Consider the following 23,671-nt stretch of genomic DNA (forward strand, 5'->3'; position numbering starts at 1 on the left):
TAAGCAATATTTTGTCAATCTACATTTGTTTGCATTTAAAGTTTGGGAACACATAATCTCAGAATACAGGATGTTATTTGTTAATTATCACGGCCACACAGTTGCCAAAATGTAAGAAGGAATTCTGTTTTCCAAAGGGAAGACATAGAAAAGAAATTGTGGCTCCACTTACTCTCCATGAGTTATTTATACTTTCTTTTTACATATCAAAATCCTTACCCTGCCTCAAATTCTGATTATATATTATAGTCCCTGAAGAAAATGACAAATTTCCAATTTTGAATATGGTAAGTAATAGTAACTTATAAAACAAGCTGATATTCAATATTAAACAATTACTCATTTGGGACATTTTACTTTAATGTAGAAAGAGTAGAGGAATTTCTTTTATATTTGGAATTTCTTTTCATGCGATATATTTTGATCATGTTTTCCCATCATCCAAGTCCTCCCAGAAGCTAGCTCCTCTCTGTCTCTGTCTCTGTCTCTGTCTCTCTGTCTCTGTCTGTCTCTGTCTCTCTGTCTCTGTCTCTGTCTCTGTCTGTCTGTCTCTGTCTCTCTGTCTCTGTCTCTGTCTCTGTCTCTGTCTGTCTGTCTCTCTCTCTCTCTCTCAACAACAAACCCAGCCAAAGCAAATCAAACTGAAGCAGCAACTCCTAACAAATATCACTGAGCTTGTTCTTTGAGGACGAGAACTAGGCCTGCTCTAGAGTGTGGCTGACATGCCAAGTGACAGTCCATGAGAGAAGACAGATTTTTGTTTGCTGGCGGTTGTAAATTGCAGATAGCTTCTTTTTCTTCTAACTTTTTTTCTTCTTTTCACGTACCAATCACAGATTCTCCTTTCATCCTGATCCTTCTCCTTGCCCGCCCCCATCCCTCATCCCTTCCAACAAGGTAAGTTGTCCCTTTGAGGAACAGTTAAGGATGGTACATTCAGTTGAGGCAGGACCAAGCCCCTCCCCACTGCATCAAGGGTGAGCAAGGTGTCTGACCACAGGTAATGGGATCCAGAAAGCCAGCTCATGCAATAGGGGTAGACCCTGATCACATTGTCAGGGGCCCTCAAACAGACTACATAACTGGCTCTCTTATACAAAGTGTCCACTTAGGTCCCATGCAGGTTCCATTAGCAGTCAGTCCAAAGTTCATGAGTTCCTTTGAGCTTGGTTCAGTTGTCTATGTAGATTTTCCCGTCATGATCTTGACACCCCCCATCCCCCCCCCCCCCCCCCCCCCCACCTCCGCTTTGCTCATATAATCCCTCTTCCCTGTCTTTGACTAGACTCCCAAAGCTCAGCCTGGTACTTGGTTGTGGATCTGTATATCTGCTTCCATCAGTGAGTGGATGAAGGCTCTATGATGACAGTTAGGGCATTCACTAATCTGATTACCAGGGTAAGCCAATCCAGGCACCCTCACCACTATTACTAGTAGTCTAATCTGGGGTTGTCCTTGTGGATTCCTGGGAATTTCCCTAGCGCCAAGTTTCTCCCTTACCCCAGAATGCCTCCCTCTACAGATAGCTTCTTGGCTATTAATGGAATAAATGTGAGCATAGTCCTATTATGTCTGGAAGACACTATTTCCTTGGAGCTATTCATCACTTCTGGGTCATACAATAAATATTTCCACCTCTTAGGCATAGATCCGTGAGCCTTTGGGGAAAGGCTTTGATGAAGACATCTGGGACTGAGTGAGTGCTCAAAAGTCACTTACTATATATTGCCTAATTGTGTCTGTGTTAGTTCTCATCATTGCAAGAACCCTCTCTGATGAGGGATGAGTAAGTTACTTATCTCTCAGCAAAACAAAATGTAATAAGATGTCATTTTATTGCTATGGGGTTTTTTTTTTAGCAGAATGATAGTATTAGGTTTCTTAGACCCTTGGTTTACATAGTCTCATGTTCTTTGCCATTTTAGTAGTATCAATTGTGCCTGTGATGTTTGTGGATTTCCATAGTGTGTCTTTTGGCTAATAACACAACAAGATGTAAATGATTCCTGGAAATGGAGGTTTTACTTAATTTCATAAGATATTAAGTTGAGGCATTTTATTCTCTACTATTTGATGATTCCATTTAGATTCATCTCATATATGTACACACTTTAGGAAGCTTTTACAGTAGTTGTCCATCCCCATATTTCTCTTTTTTCCCCTTCTATCCAATGCCCCTCCTTATTTAACTCTCCTATTCTAGTTTCTTATTCTGTTGTTTTTCCATAACAATATATTATATTTCTTCTCCCTTGGAAAATCTTTTACTCCACCCAGTTCCTTACTAGATACATAACCTCTGTTTATTCAGATTATAGCACACATATTGAAATCTCAAAAGCTAGCATCCTTATATAAGAGAAAATATGCAATATTTGTCATTGGGGATCTAGGTTACCTCATTCAGGATGTTTGATTGTAACTTTGTCCATTTATCTGCAAATTTCATATTTCTTAACAACTGAATATGTCCATCATGTAAATATACTCAATTTTCATTATCCACAGATGCATTTCTAGGCTATTTCTAACTACTGAATCTTATGAATAAAGCAGCAGTGAATGTGGATAAGCAAGAATATGTCAAGTAAGATGTAGAGTCATTTTAATGTATGGCCAAGAGTGGTATGGCTATGTCTTGAGGTAGATTTAGTCACAGATTCCTGAGGAAACACACATTGATTTTTATAACAATTGAACAATTGGTGGGAGATTTTACTCCTACCAACAATGAAAAAGCATTCACCCCTTTCTTTGCATCTTTATAGCTTATGTTGTCATTTGTTTTATTGATTTTAGACATTCTAACTAATGGAAGATGAAATTTCAAAGTATTTTTAATTTGCATTTATCTGACTGATAAGCATGTTGAGAATTTTTTAAGTGTTTCTTAGTCATTTGTGTTTCATTTGTTCATTATTCTCTGCTTCATTCTGTACCTCATTTTTTAAATGGGCTATTTGTTTTCTTGATGCTCAATTATTTTAACATTATGTATATGTACATATATATCATATGTACAGATAAATAGACTCATAGATAGATATGTATATAGGTATATACATACACACATACATAAATGATAAATATAGGGACACACATATGGCTTCTATCATTTGCAAATACTTTTAGGTTTAGGTCATAAATTTTCCTTTCTTGTCATTTATCTAACAAACTTCATTGTCACCCCTTGAGGAACTTGCTCAGCATATCCTCCAAGCTACTGTTATGTTATTGGTACTTGCTTGTTTTATCTTATACTTGAATCAGCATGTATTTCTTCTGCAGGCAAAGTTTGCATCTAATTCATTTTTCACACTATAAATTGGCATTGAATATGCTAAATAATTGTCAGTTTTATGAAATCTTGAGCCTATTGCTACTTGTGGAAAAGGAAATAATTGCAGAGACTTGCATCAAGACTGGCTTTATTTAGTCACTGTGAGTCTTCAAGAAAATTAATGTTCATAGAACAGAGTAAAAATTTTCGTATTTGTTTCAGAATAAAATGAGCTGTGATATGCAAACCACATAGCAATGACAATTATTAACCATTGTTATCCAGGTATGCCCAAAAGATATTAAGTATTCATGTAAAAGCATGAATGTTGGTAAAAATGTTCTGTAGTAAGTTGTTGTCAGAGTAGAATTTAATATTTTGCTTGTTGTGACCCAATTCTAGTAATTAACATTAAGTTGAGTTTATAAAAAGATCAGGGGTAGATTTATATGACACTGCCATAAGGAAGATTTGAAACTCCCAGTGCTTTGTAGTGCTAAAACGCAATTGCTCATTAAGGCATGTTAACATGTCCACATGTTTCTAAAAAGAGTGCCGTGATCTGGGTGTCTATTACTCCGTCAGTGTTTACAGCTCTATTTAGTACATCTCTGTAGGCTATCATTTCATCCTTAAGTTGCCTATACTGAGTACAAAGTTAGCAGATAAAGACTAAATAACTGCAGTGAGAATAAACTAATCCAGAAGATACTTCTTGCCTCCCCTATTTTATCGAAAATAGCTTTGTTTCTCCCTCACATAATGTTTCCTGATTACAGTTTCAGATCCCTCCACTCCTCCCAGTTTCTTCTCATCTCCCTTCCCATCTGGATCCACCACAATTCTGTCTCTAATTAGCAAACAATTAGAAAACAGACGTCCAATGGAAAATAATAAATTAAAACAAAAAATGTAATAAAACAAAAACCCAACACACTGTAAAAGGTCAAAACAAAACAAAACAAAAAAAAAAGAGGGAAAAGAGCCCCCACATTAAACAGACATAGATGCAGAGGCTCCCATGTGCATACTCAGAAATCCATAAAAACATTAAACCAGAAATCACAGTAGTGTAGAAAGACTATATATCATATATATATAATATATATGTTATATATATATACATACATAGATGAGCTGACACACACTTCTGTCTAAAAAAAGGTTTATAATCAAATACTTGAAGTTTTTCTTTTATATGTCATCCATCTGCAAAATAACCTTGCAGATTTTCAACAAAATATACTATTTTACGTAAGAAAATAAAGTTTAAAATGTATAATGTTTTGTTTTCATTTTCATTCAATTCTAGAAAATCTTTCATTACTTTTTTATAACTATCTTGACCCTTTCTTGTTTTCATTTAGTAGTGAGACTTTCAGTTTCCATGAGTTTATAAGCTCTCTGTTGTTGAAACTCATCTTTAATCCATTGTAGTCTGATAGGATGCACAGGGTTATTTCAGTTTTCTCCTATGTGTTGAGACTTGCTTTGAGACTGAGTAAATGATCAGTTTTGGAGAAAGTTCCATGATGAGCTGAGATGAAAGCATATTCTTTTTTGTTCCTGTGAAGTGTTCTATAAATATCTGTTAAGCGCATCTGCCTTACCATATCTGTTAGCCCCCGCACTTCTCTGTATGGTTTCTGTCCGGATCAAGTCAGCAACTATCTGTGTGTGAGGGCCAAGAAAGCTTTAGTGGTGTTTCTTTTACAAACTTGGGTGCCTTGTGTTTTGGTGCAAAGATGTTCAGAATCACCATTTTCTCTTGGATTTGGTGTCCTTCCCTATCTCTTCTGATTAGTTTCGGTTTGACGACTGTTTATCAGACATTAAAATGGGTTCAACAGCTTGCTTCTTAGTTCCATTTGCTTGGACTATCTTTTCAATCTTTTTAACCTGAGGTGATGTCCATCCTTGATGTGGCTCTTGGATGCAGCAAAAGGATGGATCCACATTCCTTCTGTTAGTCTGTCTATCTGTCTGCTGTAGAGCTGGAGATGAGGCTGGTGAAACGGATGTAGTGGAAAGGAGGAAGATGTGAAGATCTTCAGCTAGCCTAGGCTGCTTCTCTCGCTGGGGTGGCCTGCAGGTTCCTAGGGAAATACCTGTTGGAGTTGGTGGATGGGAGTTTAGGATAGTTTTGAAGGAAATTTGGAGGGAATATCTGTGTGATGCACTGGAGATGAGGCCAGAGAGGAAGGGGAGGTCTCAGCACATGGTCCATTACAGTCTTGGGGAGGAAACAAAGGGAATGGATTTGGAGAAGAGGAGATGAAGAGATGAAGAGGTGCAGTTAGCCTTCCTGTTCCCCAGCCAGGAGTACAGAAAGCACTTCTACAAAGTCATAATGTCCCAACTCAAAACACAAATTATTAACAGCAACATTGCATTTATGCCTATAGAAATTTTCCCTTGTTTCTACTTTTATTTATTTATTTATTTAGGGCTGGAGAGATGTCTCAGTCATTAAAGGCTAGGCTCACAACCAAAAATATTTATTTATTTATTTGCCTATTTTAATCTACATACCTGTATTGTGTGTGTGAGTGTGAGAATGAATGTGAGTATGCACTTGCCAAGATTTGTTTACATGAGTAAAAGACACATTTCAGGAGTCATTTCTCGATTTCCACCCCTCTGAGGCATGATCTTGATTGCTTGTGCCTCTGTGCTATGTACTCCTTGCTAGGTGGCATATGAGCTTCCAAACAATTTTCCTCTCCTCTCCTCCCATTTTGCTACATGGGTGCTGGAAACACAGATGCACACTGCCACATCTTGCTTTTTACATAGATTCTGAGGATGCAATACAGGCTCATCAAGTTGGCATCACTAGTGTTTTGGCCAGTTGAACTACCTACCTGCTCACCAAAAACTTTGTGGCTCTAATTTACTTAGTATATACTATCATCATAGAGGTAAGTTTCTCAAACTTTTATGATTGCTTTCAAACTTGAATTTTCTTAAATTGTCCCTCACATTTTGTGGAAAGCACTATAATGAGAAAAAATGTTATACCAATTTATGATTTATATTTTCGTAAAGTGTTTTTGTTTAATATTTGAAAATTTTCTGCTAAGATAAAGTACAAATTCATTAAACATAAGCACCAGAAGGTAGATACATTTTGCCTTTCAATACTATAAAGAAGAAACTATCATTCAATAAAGTATATTAAGGGAATAGCTTCCTGAAAATTATTAAACATGTAAAAATAATAGATGAAATTTTAAATGTTAATGAATTCAGTTATTAAAGAACAAAGTGTTATTAGACAAGAAAACATAAATTGTAATGTTGACTTTTTAAATTTTTAACTTCTTGCATTTACAAACTGTTATTGAATTAATAATGAATCTCAAAGAGGACAATTGGTCCATGCATATTTCACTGTATTATATTCTTAAACATATAATATTATCAGCATAAAACTTGAGACATAAGTATATATATGTTAAAATAAGTATCTCAGGGTGGGAGGAGGGAAGAGGGGGATCTGTGATTGGTATGTAAAATGAACAAAACATTTCTTAATTAAAAAAAAAAAGACCAAAAAAAAAGTATCTTACTGTGAAAGCATTTGTTTTAAAGCATACAATGCTTTCATATTTTACTGTTATGCCATGAATAGTTCTAAATCCTCATATGACACACACACACACACACACACACACACACACACACATACACACACATATATATATTTCTGGACAATTTAAGATTGAAATCTTGGAAATTGAGTTTATTTCTAGAAAGGTAATTGCCCTTTTCTGAAGTAACATTTTTAAATTATTGGCCTGTAATCAACTACTCAGTCTCTCATAACGAACACCATATACTTTGTGACATCAGAAACGGACACACTTTCCTGGGTTCTATACAATATGGAGGAGACAGTTGCAGGGGTTTCTCAACACTGGAGTCTGATATGGAGGAGCCAGTGTAGGCAAGGTTTGTTTCTACTAGACTTCTCTCATTGTCCTGAAAATACCTTGATCTCTGCATATGGTAGTTAATCTTCTTGTTAGTATGCAGCAGTTTAGAACAACATAGGAGACTGGAGCACAGCTCTGAGCGCTTCTGCAAAGGCTTTTCCAGGGAGAACTGCTTAAGGGGAGAAGACCCGCTTCCAGTGAGGGCAGCAGCATTCCCTGGGCTGAACATTTAGTCTAAATAAACAGAGTTTTATAAAGAAGAGTACAAATTGCTAGGAGACATTTTCAAAATGTTCAACATTCTTTGCCTTCAGGGAAATGCAGACTAATACTAGTTTAAAATTCCATGGTTTTCTTTCTTTTTTTTTTTCCTGCAAGCAGAGTTGGTTTCAAATGAGAATCAAGGTTGCAACACATCTCAGCGATTTATACAGTATTGCATGAATGATGACTATTAAAGTAGTAGCTCTTCGGTGTCTTAATAATAATAATAATAATAATAATAATAATAATAATAATGGTAATTAGTAATGATGTGTTGAAATGCTGAAAGAATTTTACTTAACACAAATATGTACAGGATATTCTTGTAACTGAAAAAAGGTAAAAATAAGTAACGGCTGTATGACAAGCAGACAAATCAAGAAACTGGATAACACAGATGACAGAAACCTTTGGGAGGCCATTGGTGACAATTAACATTCTGTGACATCAATAAGTATGATAAGAACCTAAGAAAACTGAGAAGTACCTGACAAGAAGTACTACTTACGGTGATGAGTAAACCCTGGGGAAGGTAAAGCCTGTGTCCATATTGTGAAACACCTCTACATGGGTGTCATAGATGAGGGAAAGTGTATCTAAATAAAACAGGCTGGTCAATTTCCACAGAAATAGCTATTTAAACAGATATATGTATTTAATACTCATGTAAAGTACACTATTAAGTGATACAAAACTAAATTTTCAAAAGTGAATTAAAATTTAATTACCTATCAGGTAAAGGAGCTTATAAGTTTGAACCCATTATATGCCAAGTAGAAAAACTCCATTTTCTTTGCACATCTGAGTAGCTTCATTACAGTATAGTTAATATGCAATTCCACTGCAAAGAACATCTAAACACTAGCTTTTAAAAACACAATCTTAAATTAAATAAAAGGAAAAAAATAAAATATAGTACAAAGAATGAAAATTCCTAAAGCAGAAAATAAGAAAATATAGTTGTCCCCAAGTGAAACTTCCAGTTCTGGAAATGGGTTACATTAAATTGAATTGTTGGTCAAACGAACCCCATGGGAGCCCCCCCAAAAAAAAGTTTATTGCCAAAGATATTGACTGCTTTCCAGAAACTAATGATAAGATCTTATTGCTGAAGAAAACACCTATATAACTCATTGAACATAGAGAAGTCAAGTTGGTGCCTACCTAGTGCCTGCACCACCTACTGGCAAATGTGCAGGTACTAGAAGGTACCGTTCCCTTACTTCAGGAGCAACTTGAACAACAACCTTACTACAAGCTCTTATATCTACAATGTGATCTTTCTGCAAGATGTGCAAGCACAATAGTGGCACAAAGACTGTGGGAGTAACCAACCAAATCCGACTGAACTTAAGGCTTACTCAATGAAATGGAACCCATCCCTGGCACTGCACAGGTAGCCAAAAACCTGAGATTAGAGAGGTCAAGGACCTAGCTGAGAATCAGTCACTCTTGTTCTGCTAAAGGAACCCAGTAATAAAAAGACAGTCTGTTATATCAGTAGATCTGTGTCTCACTCAGCCATCATCAGAGAAGCTTTCCCCTGAAGCAGAAGAGAAATAACACAGAGACCCAGAACTAGACAATATGCAGGGAATGAGAGATCTTGGAACACTTCATCCTAAATGAGTTGTCTCCATCAAATACCTCCCTTCAGGTCTCAGGAAATTCTGCATAATAGGAGGCAAGAAGATGGTAAGAGCTAGGATGAGACCAGGGAAACACGGGTTTCCACACAAAGCAGGATGGATGCACAAACGAACTCACAGGAGTGTGGCAGCATGCACATGGCCTGCTTAGATAGAGGCCTATGGGGTCCCAGTATTGTGAGGGAAAGGAAACTCAAGCCTGCATCCCTAAATCAGAAGCACTCTCCAATTGAAAGCCACTTGCACAGAAAAGATGGGTCTTATTTCCCCAAAGGAGTCTCACTGAGTGCACAGGACATTCTTACTGAAGTCCAGGTCCCATGCCCACTTGTAAATTACCAACATAAAACTGGCTGAAATTTCTTTGTCTGATAATACTTTGCCTGGGATTTTTTTTTAAACATCCAAGTCCTTTGTGTATATAGTATATAATGTGATTTCTTGTTTCATGTTCCTATGGGATTTCTTCATGTAAGAACTTGTGTTTCTCTGTGTCTATATGTGTTTCTTGAACTTTTTCTTTGACTTTGTTTCTTCTTATTATTTGTTTCTTTTGTCCTATCCTATTTTACTTGTTTTTATCTAATTAATTTAAAATACTAGTTTGTATTTCAATGAAAGAGAGAAAGAAAGAGTATAGATTTGGTAGAGGGGACATGGAAGATCTAGGAGGAATTCAGGGAGTAGAAATCATAATCTGAAAATACTGTATTAAAATTATTTTCAATGAAAATGCATCTTTTGGAAAAAAGAGATTAATGCAGTAAGAAAGAACCTATGTTGAAAACATGATCCAATAAAAATAACTAAAAGATGAATGTAATAAAGTAAATATCATTTATATTTTTTATATTTTCAAACATTTAGTGTAGAATCAAAAATGTAATGACTATGAGATTAATAAAATGCTCTTATTATACTAATGTTCATTCTTTTAAAATCACATATAAATGTACTACAGTCTTTTCATTGATAATTAACATTCTTATTTCCTTGGCTACACAATCTGAAATGTGAGTTGAAATAAAAATTATGCTATGTTCAAACCCTATTAAGCTGACTGAATACTCCTCTGTTTATTTGTGGAATTGGTGGTTGAGGCAGAGAGAGCAGCTGGGGACAAAATATAAATTTTATGGTAAAATTTGCAAATAATATTATTAAACAAATATTAAATTGCTTAAGTAAAGTTAAAACCTCTCACAATTAATAATGTATTTTAATTATGTGTTTTACAAAACCAAAAGGGGTGCATACATCAGCTACAGAGGCAAATCTCATAAAGTACCTCATTAGTTAATGATTAGACAATTTCAACTTATAAATTCTGAGAAAGTAGCTAATTTTTGCAACATGAAACAATCATTCTGATAGGATTTTATTTTTTTCTTATGTAGTATAAATATCTCTATGATGTAGTTTCTACATTCATAGTTAATCTTAGAGGAACTGGATTCAAATCATATTTTTGCACCAGTAGTATTATTTTTGTGTATGTGTGCATGAAATGTTGGTCCATCCTAAATTTAATAAAAAGAAAAACACTGTGAGACATAAAAGGAAAGATACATCGAGATGCAGTAACAGCAAGTGATTACTCTTATTTATTTATTTATTTATTTATTTATTTATTTATTTATTTATTTATTTATTGAGACAGGGTTTCTCTGTGTTGCTTTGTGCCTTTCCTGGAACTCACTTGGTAGCCCAGGAACTCACTTGGTAGCCCAGGCTGGCCTGGAACTCATAGAGATCCGACTGACTCTGCCTCCTGAGTGCTGGGATTAAAGGCATGCCCCACCACCGCCTGGCCCACATTACTCTTATTAATAAGTGGATCATTGAGACCAGATAAGCATCAACAAAGAAACTTTAGGATTAAAGTGTGTGATCAAATAAATGGACTTAACAGGTATCTACAGAACATTCATCAAACAGATGAGGAATACACAATCTTGTTTGTAACCTGCAGCAGCTTTCCAAATTACCACACCGAGGCTTATATTAATTATAATTGCTTGGCTGATGGCTCATGCTTATTACTAACTAGCTCTTACATTTAAATTAGCCCATATCTATTAATCTATTTATTGCCATACTGTCTGTGGCTTACTGGTTCTCTGGCATTTTGCTTCTTAAGCAGTCAGTTTAAGTCTGTCTTGATTCTGCCCCTCTTCCTCTGAGTCCTTAGTTTGATTCTTCCACCTAACCTTATCCTGCCTTTCTATTATTATTATTATTATTTTATTTTTATTTATGCTTTATTATCAAACAATGAGAGCAATACATATTCACTGTGTACAGAAGGATCATCCCACAGCATTTCCCACTTTCTGTCTAATCAAAAAGGAAGGTTTTAACTTTAACATAGTAAAATTACATACAACAAAAATAGCTATCAACCAAGAATTATAGTTACAATAACTAGTTTATTTGTATTTGACAAAATCATAGAAAACATTCAATTATGTATCTTATCTTGGTGAGTCTGAAGTTTCATATCTAATTGACCTTTATCACAACTAAGGAAAACTATAATTATAGCTTTCTAGTTTTTAAAAAATTGTTTTCATTTTATATACCAATCAGAGACCTCCCGTTCATGCTCCCTCCTGGTCTTGCCCCACCTCCTCTTCACCCCTCATCCCCTTCTCCAACAGGGTAAGTTCTCTCATGGGGGAACAGCTAAGCCTGATACATTCATTTGAGGCAGGATCAAGCCCCTCCTCACTTTTTTCAAAGGTGAGCAAGGTGTCTGACCATAGGTACTGAGATCCAGAAAGCCAGTTCATGAACCAGGGACAGATCCTGATCATACTGCCAGGGGCATAAATGTTCAGAATTGAGACTTCATCTTGATGGATTATTCCTGTGATGAAAATGTAATGTCTTTTTATCTCTTTTGATCACTTTTAGTTAGCATAGCTATACCAGCTTGCTTCTTAATTCCATTTGACTAGAAAGACTTTTTCCAGCCCTCTACTCTGAAGCAGTGTCTGTCTTTGAAGTTGAGGCATGTTTCTTGCTTGTAGCAGAAGGCGAGATTCTGTTTTCATACCTATTCTGTTAGCCTGTGTCTTTTTCTAGGCAATTTGGGTTTACTGATATTAAGAGATATTAATGACCAGTGATTGTTAATTACTGTTATTTTGGGTGGTAGTGTTGTGTGTTTCCCTTCTTTGGGATTTGTTAGTGTGGGATTATCTATTGGCTGTGTTTTCATGGGTGCATTTAACTTCCCTGGGTTCGATTTTTCCTTCTTTTTGTAGGGCTGGATTTGTGGATAGGTATTGTTTAAATGCGGTTTTTATCATGTAATATTTTGTTTACTCTGTCTGTGGTGATTGAAAGTTTTGCTGAGTATAATAGTCAGGGCTGGCACCAATGGCCTCTTAGTGTCTGTATAACATCTATCCAGGACCTGTTCACTTTCAGAGTCTCCATTGAGAAGTTAGGTGTTATTCTTATGGGTCTGCCTTTATATGTTACTTGGCCTTTTTCCTTTGCAGTTCTTATTATTTTTTCTTTATTCTATATGTTTAGTGGTTTGATAATTATGTAGTGAGGAGACTTCTCTTTTGGGTCCAATCTGTTGTTCGGTAACCTTGTATCTTCATAGGTATTTCCTTCTTTAGGTTGGGAAACTTTTCTTCTGTGATTTAATTGAATATTTTCTGTGCCTTTGAGTTAGTATTCTTCTCCTTATACTATCCCTATTATTCTTAGGTTTGGCTTTTTCATGGTGTCTCAGATTTCCTGGATGTTTTGTGTTATGACTTTTTGGCTCTAGTATTTTCTTTAACTGACAAATCTATGTCCTTAATTGTATGCTCCACATCAGAAATTCTCTCTTCCACCTCTTGTATTCTGTTGGTTATCCTTGCATCTGTAGTTCCTGTTCATTTACTCAGGCTTTCTTTTTCTAGCATTCCCTCAGTTTCTGTCTTCTTTATTTCTATTTCAATTTTCAAGTCTTGAACAGTTTAATTGCTTTTTCTTGGTTTTCTTTAAGGGATTTATTGATTTCTTCCGATCTTTTGTTTGTCACTCCCTCAATTTCTTTACAGGAATTTTTTATTTCCTATATTTAAAGTCCTCTTTCATCTTCTCAAACTCATTTTTAACTTCCTTTTCTTCTGCTTATTCTACACTGGGATGCTCAGGTCTTGCTGATGTAGAATCACTAAGTTCTGGTGGTGCCATATTGCTCTTTATGTTGTTGGATGTATTCTTGTCCTGGTATTTCTCCTTCTCTTCTTCCAATTTGTGTAAATGGTACCTATGTCTCAGGGAGCCACTTTTGGTCCAATTGGAGCTCTTGGTCCAATAGGAGCTCACAGAGTCTGTGTCTCAGAGAGCAGCTGAAGTCTCAAAGGATGAATAAGTTTGCAGTGTGGATTGGGGCTTGTAGGTTACAGGATCTCTTGGTCCAATCTGAACTGGTGGAGTCTGTGTCTCAGGTAGCATCTGTGGTCTCAGAGGATGGGTGGGTTTGGGGGGTGTGAATTGGAGCTTATAGGTTACAGCGTCCCATGGGGGATGGTGGTAGTCAGGCCTATCTGCAGGATTCCTACTTGCTGGCCTGCAAATGGGAATCTTGGTTCAATTGGTGGTGGAAGAGTCTGTTTCTCAGGTGGTAGCTGAAGTCTTGGAAGATGGGTGGGTTTAGGGGGTGGATTGGGTCTTGTAGGTTATGGGGTCCAGTGAAGTGGGGTGGTCAGGCCTGCCTGCAGGAATCCTGCCTGCTAGCCTGCATCTGGAGCTGCAATGGGGGATATATGGAGGCACTAGCTATGATCCTGGGCCTAAAGCCTAGAAGCTGGTGTGATACACTAGGAGAACAAGGACTAACTTCTTTGTCCAATTAGAGCTGCTGGAGTCTGTCTCAGGGAGCAGCTGTGGTCTCAGAGGATGAGTAGACTTTGCGGGGTGGATTGGGGCTTGTAGGTTACATGGTCCCATCAGGGATGGTTGTAGTTGAGCCTGTCTGCAGGAGTCCTGCCTACTGTCCTACAACTGGTTGTGCCCCTGACTCTAAAGCCTAGAGGCCGGGTACCAGTAGTATTTTTATCTGTAACTATATTCATCATTTAGGGGTGATTGTTTATAACGCTGTCCATCCAAATTCACGATTTTGTAAATGTAAAATTAATATATTTTTACATATTTGAATAAATTATAGCATCAGAAATGGGTAAAATATTTGAACTAAATAATGATGAAGAAACATCACTTTTTACTATCTGTGTGTTAATGTTCTTATCAATTTCTAAGATACCTTTGAGCTACTGAGTCTCTATCTCCTGGGCTTTAACTTTAGGCAGAGCTACATTCTTTCCAAAAATAGGCGTAGATTTGCTGCCCTAAATTGAGTATGAAATTATCCTCACTACTTTTACAAGATCAAGTAACCAGTTAAAGGGAAACATTATGAATTTACTCATGAAAAACATGATGTTCCTTTTGCAACCAAGAGGTCAAAAAGTCATTAGGGAAAGGAAAATACTATGAAAATTAATGGCAGACAAAAATGTGACTTTTTTAGTGTCTTAAGTCTTTTTGTACTTCATGGTTACTGTCCTTTATTCCAAACAAATAAACTAAAATTAAGGACAAAAGCAAACTCAGATGGACTGCTGTACCACATGCAGAATACATCATACAACACATGAAGCTCTTAGATTGAAATAACTTTAGAAATTTTTCTTGAGAAAATGGCATAATAATGACTTTTTGCTTCATTTTCCTAGATGCAAGATCACTAAAATGCCTATAAAATATTTGCTCTACATTATGTAGAAATGTCAAATATCAAATATCACAGTCATATGTGCTGTAGTTTGTCTTTATTAAATTTTATTTCTGGAACACTATGTAGTTGAAACCTCTCTTAAAAAAAAAATGCTACCATAACAATTTATTCTCTAACTACAACTGGGAAAAAAAAATCATAATTCTCAAAATAAATGGTTATGTGGCTAGCACTGCAGTTAGTGATTTTAAAACACCTATAAGATATCCTAACTCCCCCAAATAACAAAAGAGCAACAACAACAATAACTGGCTGTGGAATGAAAATCCAAGTTAATCTCCTTTATGTGTAAATGTTTTCATCCCCTGTAGTCTGCTGTGGCTGGGTTTTTAAGAAGCTCTGTGACTGCCACTGTTGTAAAGTGGATGTATGACTCAAAGCAGACTTTCTCTGCTGATTCTGCTTGATTCTGCTCTGCTGTGTGTGGAATGGCTAGGATAAACACCACGAAAGCACAGCAGTATTTTACAAGACAGAGTATTAATCAACCACCGGGGAACTCACCCTATATTAGACCCCCTGAGGATTCCGAAAGCATATTCAGTAGTGCAATCCTAATGCCTCTGGCAGTCACAGAGTTTGGGTATGTTAAACTTGACTGCAAGTTTCATTGAGTGGGAGGCAGGATGCTTTGAAATGAATGCGGTGATGTGTAGCTGTTAGGAAGGTGTGGGTTCTCTGGGTTTTCTTACATTTATTTCATCTGACATAATCCTAGTTATGTCAAGAGTTTTAAGAGGTGGATAAGAAGGACTACCTGTTTCTGACAGTTGAATAAATGCAAATTTGCAAACAAAACTGGAAATGAAGAACAGCCAAACAATGCCAAAATTGTCAGTTTTTTTTGTTATAAATTGGTTTTGAAGCCAGTGTAATATTATGTGACCATAGCAATAACTGTACTCTTTTTTCCCCTTTCACTGTCTTTTAATTCCTTAAATAACTCACCTTATTTTATCATTTAAACATTAATTCCTACACACAGTCCTTCAACTTGAGATAAGTCTTTGTCAAAATACATTGATTAAAAGCTGTCTACCTAAATAGAACGATAATTTCACAACTTGAATACTTGCATTAAATTTAAAGAATTAACGATAATTAAGATTATATAATGTTTTACTAAGTAAATCAACAGAACGTTCTCTACAAACTCCTATGCATAGCCTTTGTTTCTTCATTTTAATCTATTTTAGGCTATTGAAATGGTGGGCAAGAAGGAAAAGTGTTATACTTACTCTGAATATATAACAAAACGAATAGACATAATAAATATTTTAGGAACTATATTTGAATAAACAAGAAAATAGTAAATTAAATCAATGAAATAACACATACATATTTAAAAATACATATAAGTCTAGTTTAAAGTAGCTTTTGATTTAAATATAAATAATAGTCAACAATTTTGTGCAGAGAAATATGTAGTTATTTGGTTATGTGTATATTATCTATTATGCTGAATTTAGCTCTGTAACTATAGCTAGCTCATCAACATTTTACAGATATATTCTAAAATTACAAAACTTATGTGTGGAACTTGCACTATTAAATTGATGGGTTATTGTAGATCAAACTGGCATGATTGGCTCTGAAGAAAAGAAATGAGATTACTGAGGACATTATGTCAAATTGTCTGTTTAACTCTTATTCATTTGATTTAATTCTGCTATATGAAATTTTATGCTAAGTTAACTAATTAAACTATTTATTGAATCACCTGTCCAATTTTTATTCTAATCCATGGACTCATTATTTTGGTAAATATTGATACTTATGTACATTCATTTAACTTCTAATGTTGTTCATATTGCTACCTGACACTCCTTTTTTAATGTTCTAAATTAACATCTTTGTGTTCCCTGGGTTTCATCTTACAGGAATGAGCTGCTTCTCCCTTTCACAGAAGAAAAGTCTGGACATAGTGACATACTGCTTGTTACACTTTAACATTTTGAGGAAAGGTTCATTGGGACTTACTTCTCACATACTTGAAAAATTATAACATGGTGTGGTCATTTTTGAAAATCATATCAGTGCATTTGACATTTTCTTCATATCAACAAAAATATTGATTTGCCTAGAAAGGCATTTTTGATGTAATATGTGGTCAGTCATTCAGAATTTTGTGATACTAGAAATAACCTAGTGTTGTTGCAGTTTTTTTTTTCAAGAAATATTCATGGTTTGTGTTTTAAGGTTAGCCCTGACTATACAGAAGGGTGTCTTTAAAATTCTGCACTGATTTCATTCATTAGAAAGACCACTATCCACATTTATTTTTCCTTATGAATGTCCTCATATATTGCAATTACATTAACTATGACACTCACTGTTATCTTTTCTGTATTCTCTTTTTCTTCTTTTATCCCCCTCTCTCTCTTCCTTCTTCCTTACACACTCTCCCTTTCAATTGTATATATCTGGAAATCCCTTTAACTTCATCTTCAATATCACAAAGTACAATGTGTAGGTTTTTGTCTTCAGTCACAAAACTAACAGAATTCTAAGTGAGGTAGTTTATTACAAAGTTGTGTCAATTTAGGCAAGTTATTCAAATTCACATTCAGCGTCTTCTAAAATATTCTTATTTAAATCTAGAAGAAGAGAATAAACTCATGGAATTTTGTTGTGAGTTAGATTGAGTTATGAATTTATAACATTTGTAGAACAGTTCTTTGGCCATTATAGCCAGAAATGAATTGTATCCATCTTACCAAGGAGTTGAGTTTGGGTTCCACTAAAGTTTAGTCATTGATTTTTCTATATCAAAACTAAAGTGATTTTTGCTTGATTTCTTCGATCTTTATTTTTCTGTAACTAAATCTGGTTCTCTCATTTGCTCTCTTGCTTGCTCTCTCTCTCCATACATAATATAATATTATATATGTGTATATATATATATATATATATATATATCTTAAAATGTGAAGAAATTAAATAGTATATGCTATTGTTAGAATGTTTTATTATGTTCTTCCTGAATTATTTATCAATTTGTTCCCTTTTGTGTGTGTGTTTTGCTATTCTCTATGTACCTGGTAATCCTTGTTTTGGTACACACACACACACACACACACACACACACACACACATACACCACTTGCACAAAAAATAAGTCTTTCCTTATTTTAAAATGTTGATACAGGGCTGGCAAGATGGCTCAGTGAATAAAGGACTTGCTGTGAGAGCTTTTCCATTCACTTTTACCAATGATAACTATGGAATTATGGAAGGAGAAAACTGACTCCATTAAGTTGTTCTCTGATCTCCAGAAATTTGTTGTGGCGTAGAAGCCCATGCACACATCATATGTGTGAAGTGTGCACACACACACACACACACACACACACACACACACACACACACAGAGTAATAATTTTTCAAAATATATAAATACATATAGTTTTATTTTTCATTTCTGTGATTCTGCATCCAGAACAGGCTTTTTTTCCTAATATGTAAGGTCAATAATTAGCATCATGGATGTAAAAGAAAGAAACATTTCTGCAAAATGCTAGGCATCTGAACTTCACAACAACACAAAAAAACAAAAACAACAACAACAACAAAAACAAAAAAAAAACTTTACTCATTGACTGCAGTACTTTAGTGAATACCGTTACTAAGAAAAACAGTCCTCAAGCTTTACATTTTTATGTTCTCCATAGAAACTATGATTCTTTTTCCTGGGCTCTAAATTTTGCTTTCAGCATTTCTTATGCATTACCTATCATTAACTTGAAAAGTGGCTTGTAGTTTTAAATCTAAGTACAAAATATCCAGTGTGCAGTTTACATGTGTATGATTAGTGGATTGGAGGAGGGCAGTGCAGGCTGCCTCAAATGTCTTAATTAAAGTTCTTTAATGAATTAGCTAGGCCTGTTGTGTTTTGTACAGTTATCGACATGAACTTTTCTGCAGGCATTTGGCTGTTTGTTCAGCCTCTGAAGTCCAAATCCAGGATTCTCTGACCAACATGTTTTATCATGTTCTATGGAACCTTTTCTTTCTTAAGGAGTTCCATTATTTGGGAATAAGCAATTTCAGAAAAGTAAAGAAAGTTATTCATGTAAATTTACTTAAAATAGAGAATATTAATATATAGCGAGAATACATGATAACATTTGGTAAATTTACTCTTTCTTTACTAAATTTTCATGCGATACAGCAATTATTAGTCTCTAATATTATTCTCCTTATGTATAAAAAATATTTCAAATATTTTGTTAAAAATATGAATTAATTGCATATTTCATTGTGGTCGCTTGCAATACATTATCCTAAAGGATTAAACTGTTGACATAAATTTAACAATAAATCAGAAAGCAGATAAATTACAGATATATATTCAATGTCTGCAAAGAAAAAAATACTCCTCTGTTAGTCCAGGAATAAGCCTGCCAATCTATAAAACACAATCAGATGTTTAAAATATCTGCACTGTCAATGGTAACAGTTTATTATGACCAAAGACTAAGACTTAAAATAACCTTATAAGTTTGAAATTGTACTAATGGATTGAAAATTATGTCTGGCAATTTTAACCTATATCCTCTTAAAGATTATGAAATACAAAGGCGGTTTTCTTCATTTTTTAGAAAACTTAAGTTTGGCTGTGTTCATTCTTTCAGAAGATAGGGAAGAAATAAAACAAAAGTCTTATTAACTAGGATAAGAGAATGATTGATTGCTTGCTTAATAATTAAACTGTTCTTCCATGTACATTAAATTAGTCCCACTGCTTATGATAGGATGGGTGGCATGCATAACACTTAAACAGCATAAATAATGAATTATTACATTAGAAAGAACTGCAATATCATCATTGTTATTTGCTATTCAGACAAATTATGCTAGTGATTACCATGGCACATTTTAAGAAATTTAAGTTGAAGTCCTTTAAAATTAGACAATAATTTTAGAATATAAAGTTGTATGCTAGAATATATAATTTATAAAAGAAGTGTTATATAATATATTATTTTTAGGAGATTGTCTTAAATTCATAACTCTACCATGTATTTTATGTATTATTGATATATTTTTATGTATTTGATATCAGCCATTTTTTGCTGCTTCATGAATTCTGAAATAGGCATTTTTATCCTTATCAATTTATAAGATAAAAGGTTACACAAATTATTAAACATTTTCTCACAGGCTCATTTTTGGCTCAGTTGCAACAAACTAGAGCTAGCCTGTTCCTTGGACTAGTTTCATAGATTTCATCAATATAGGCACTGAGATAGCTGGAGAGTCACTCTAACTAAAAGTATATAAAACTAGCCAAGATATTCACAGAAGACTAGGGCAACTTAATCCAAATTTTTATTAAGAAAAAAAATTTTATTCATTTTACATACCAATCAAAGATCCCCTCTTCCTTCCTCCAGCCCTTCCAGCCTCACCTTCCCAACCCCTCCCCTACTCCCTCCTATAAGAAGGTAAGGCCTCCTATCGAGAGGTACATTTAGTTAAGGCAAGTCCAAGCCCCTCCTCCTGCCTCATAGCACTGTGAGGTGTCCCATCATAGGTAGTGGGCTCCAAAAAGCCTGCTCATGCACCTGGAATGGATTCTGATCCTACTACCAAGGGGATCCTTAAGCAGCTCAAGCTGTACAACTATGCAGAGGGCCTAGTCCAGTCCCCTGCAGGCTCCACAGCTGTTGATCTAAATTTCATGAGTTCCCACTAGTTTGGTTTGGTTGTCTCTGTAGGTTTCCCCATCATGATCTTGATGCCCCTTGAGAACAAAACCCCTCTTCTCTCTCTTTGACTGGACTCTTGGAGCTTGGCCTGGTGCCTGGCTGTGGATCTCTGCATCTGCTTCCATCAGTTACTGGAGAAAGGTTCTATGATGACAGTTAGGGTATTCACTGATCTGATTACTGGGGTAAGTCATTTCAGGCACCCTCTCCACTATTGCTAGTAGTCTAAGCTAGAGTCATCCTTGGGGATTCCTGGGAACTTCCTTAGCACCTGATTTCTCCCTATCCACATGATGTCTCCTCCATCATGATATCTCTTTCATTGCTCTCCCACTCCATCCCTGTTCTAGCTTGACCATCCCATTTCCTTCTAGTCTCATCCCCCATCCCCTACCCCCCATTCACCCTCAACCCCAATTTTCTCATGGAGACTCATCTATGTCCCCTTCCCAGGGCAATCCATGTGTCCCTCTTTGGCTCCTCCTTGTTAACTAGCATCTCTGAAGCTGTGGGTTATAGTCTGGTTATCCTTTGCTTTACATCTAGTATCCACTTATGAGTGAGTACATACCATGTTTGTCCTGAGTCTGGGTTACCTCACTCAGGATGATATTTTCTAGTTCCATCCATTTGCCTGTGAATTTCATGGTGTCATTGTTTTTCACTGCTGAGTAGTACTCCATTGTGTAAATGTACCACATTTTCTTAATCCATTCTTTGGTTGAGGGGCATCTAGGTTCTTTCCAGGTTCTGGCTATTATGAATAATGCTGCTATGAACATAGTTGAGCATGTGTCCTTATGGTATAATTGAGCTTTCCTTGGATACATGCCCAAGAGTGGCATAGCTGGGTCTTGAGGAAGATTAATCCAATTTTCATTGTGTTATTTGCATCACAATCTGCTAAATGTTGTGGCATATAAAGGAAAGTAATTACTGTCTTCATCTCTCAAGTCTTTAGATTAATGCATGGAGAAAAGTGATGTAAGACATTAAAAAAGGAAGTGTGAAAAAATAAAATTTGGGCCTAAGCCAGCAGGGGATACAGATGTTCTTCATCCCCACAGACTTCCTGGTGTGGGCGGGGCACAATCAGCCATGAGCCTGTCTCACACTAGGCAGTCGGGCACCATCATAATAAGCACTACTTGTGGTTTGGCCCTGGTATGGGAGAGAAGAAAAGCAATAGCGCTGTGCCATGCCTCGCTGCTGGGTCAGGCAGGGCTCATACAAGTGCCACCTGTCACTCAACCAGGGTTCCTGGCACCAGGCAATCTAGCATCATTATTGTGAGCAAGGTGGAGAAATGCAAGAGAGAAAGAGGCAGAGTGGTTTCATGAGCTGGGGAGAGAAGCATAAACAGAGAATGGTCTGCTAGCCACCCGAGTCCAAAGTGATGTCCGGACCTGGGCTATTGCCAAGGGCCAGGTCTTGATCTGACCCCCTGCATCAGCCAAAAGGGTCTGTGTTGATGTCTGGAGCTTCTGTTGCCACTGAGGGCCATGCAGAGGCCTGGAGTCTGGGCTGCCACCTGGGGCCATGTTGGTATCCAAAAGCCATGGAAGCCATGTGTAGTAGGAATCTTAAAGGTCTTATTAATAAAATCAAACCTGAGGCCAGTTATTGGGGTGAATGCTGGAAGATCAGAGAAGCAGAACAAGCCACAGCTATCTCACCTTGCTAGTTCCTCAGGTAATCCTTTTTCCTCAGGGTGGAAGCTTCTGAGTCCTCCTCCACATGGATCTCAGCTGAACTGTGTTGCTCCAGAGCCTGAATGCTTAACCAACCAGATGCTTAACTAACTACATGCTTTACTCCTCAGTTCCTGGTCCTCACGCCTCATATACCTTTCTCTTTCTGTCCCCACTCCCTGGAATTAAAGGCTGGGTTTCTAGGATTAAAGGCGTGAGTCACCAAGCTTAGCTGTTTCTAAAGTGGCCTTGAACTCAGAGATCTGGCTAGCTCTGTCTCCCAAGTACTGGGATTAAAGGCGTGCACCACCACCTCCCAACTTCTGTTATGGCTTACTCTTTCCAATTTCTAGCCACCATTTTTGACTTTGTTCTAATGGCTGTTTGTTCTCTGACCCCAGATATGTTTATTTTGGGGAACACACAATATTTCAGGGAACACAATACCCACCACAGCCATGTCCGTCTCAGAAGCCTGCACTGCCAACTAGGGTCATGGTGACATCTGGGCCCGGGATGCTGCTAAGGACTCTATCAATGTCCATGGTCCTAGCTCAGCCAGGGTCTGTGTTGATGTCCCAGGCCCATGTTGCTACCAAAGATCACACAGATGGTCAAGGGCTAGGCCACAACCTGTGGCCATTAGGGTGTCCAAGGGTCATGCAGCCACCAGGGCCATACTGATCTGAGTGGCTTGTGCTGCCATCTGGGGCCATGGAGACATCTGGGCCTGAGTTGTTGCAGAGGGCCTTGTCTGGGTCTTTGGTCCTGCTGTAGCTGAGATCTGTAATGATGTTGATAGCTTGTGGGTAGCACATTGTGTCATTGGCTATACTGAACCAGCCCACCCTTCACTGTCCCTGTAACATCTGGTCCTGCCCCTTGCTGGATACTGCAACAGGAGATCTGGATCCTCCCCTCAGGGAATAACTGGCCCCCTGTACTTAGGAAAGATGGCCCTATCCCTTACCACAGGTGTGTAACTCACCTGAGCTGCACACTAGAGCTGATCCTGTTATCAGGTGTGCAGGGGAGCAGGAGAGCTGATGCATGTCCTAAACCCCTAAACCCCTACATGTCCCTTACAGCAAAGAGGAGAGAGGACCCCTGACACCTTGCCTAGGCAAAACAGCAGAACAGGCCCTGGTGGTGAGTGTGGGTAAGCTGGATATAAGGACATGAGAGGAGAACTAGCCCTGCTCCTTGCTGCGGGCTGCATTAGGTGAGCTAGCCAAAGGCAGTGCTGGAAAGCTTGCCCAGGTAGTGAAGATGAAGGAAAGCCTGACCAACCCAGCTGGCACTCAGGCCCAGAACCAAGGCTATGAG

At 36.9% G+C, this 23,671-nt stretch overlaps 1 protein-coding gene across 1 annotated transcript in view; it reads right to left on the bottom strand.

Annotated features, from left to right (window-relative positions):
* LOC118590776 overlaps positions 1-23,163 on the bottom strand; it is a 42,549-nt gene extending 19,386 nt beyond the window's left edge. The window contains exon 1 of the mRNA XM_036198531.1: positions 22,979-23,163. Coding sequence (XP_036054424.1) covers positions 22,979-23,163 — 185 coding nt within the window. The remainder of the gene's footprint in view (positions 1-22,978) is intronic.
* Between the last annotated feature and the right edge of the window lie 508 nt (positions 23,164-23,671).

The sequence above is a fragment of the Onychomys torridus genome, chromosome 9 (genome assembly GCF_903995425.1).
Source record: "Onychomys torridus chromosome 9, mOncTor1.1, whole genome shotgun sequence".
NCBI classification, from domain to species: domain Eukaryota; kingdom Metazoa; phylum Chordata; class Mammalia; order Rodentia; family Cricetidae; genus Onychomys; species Onychomys torridus.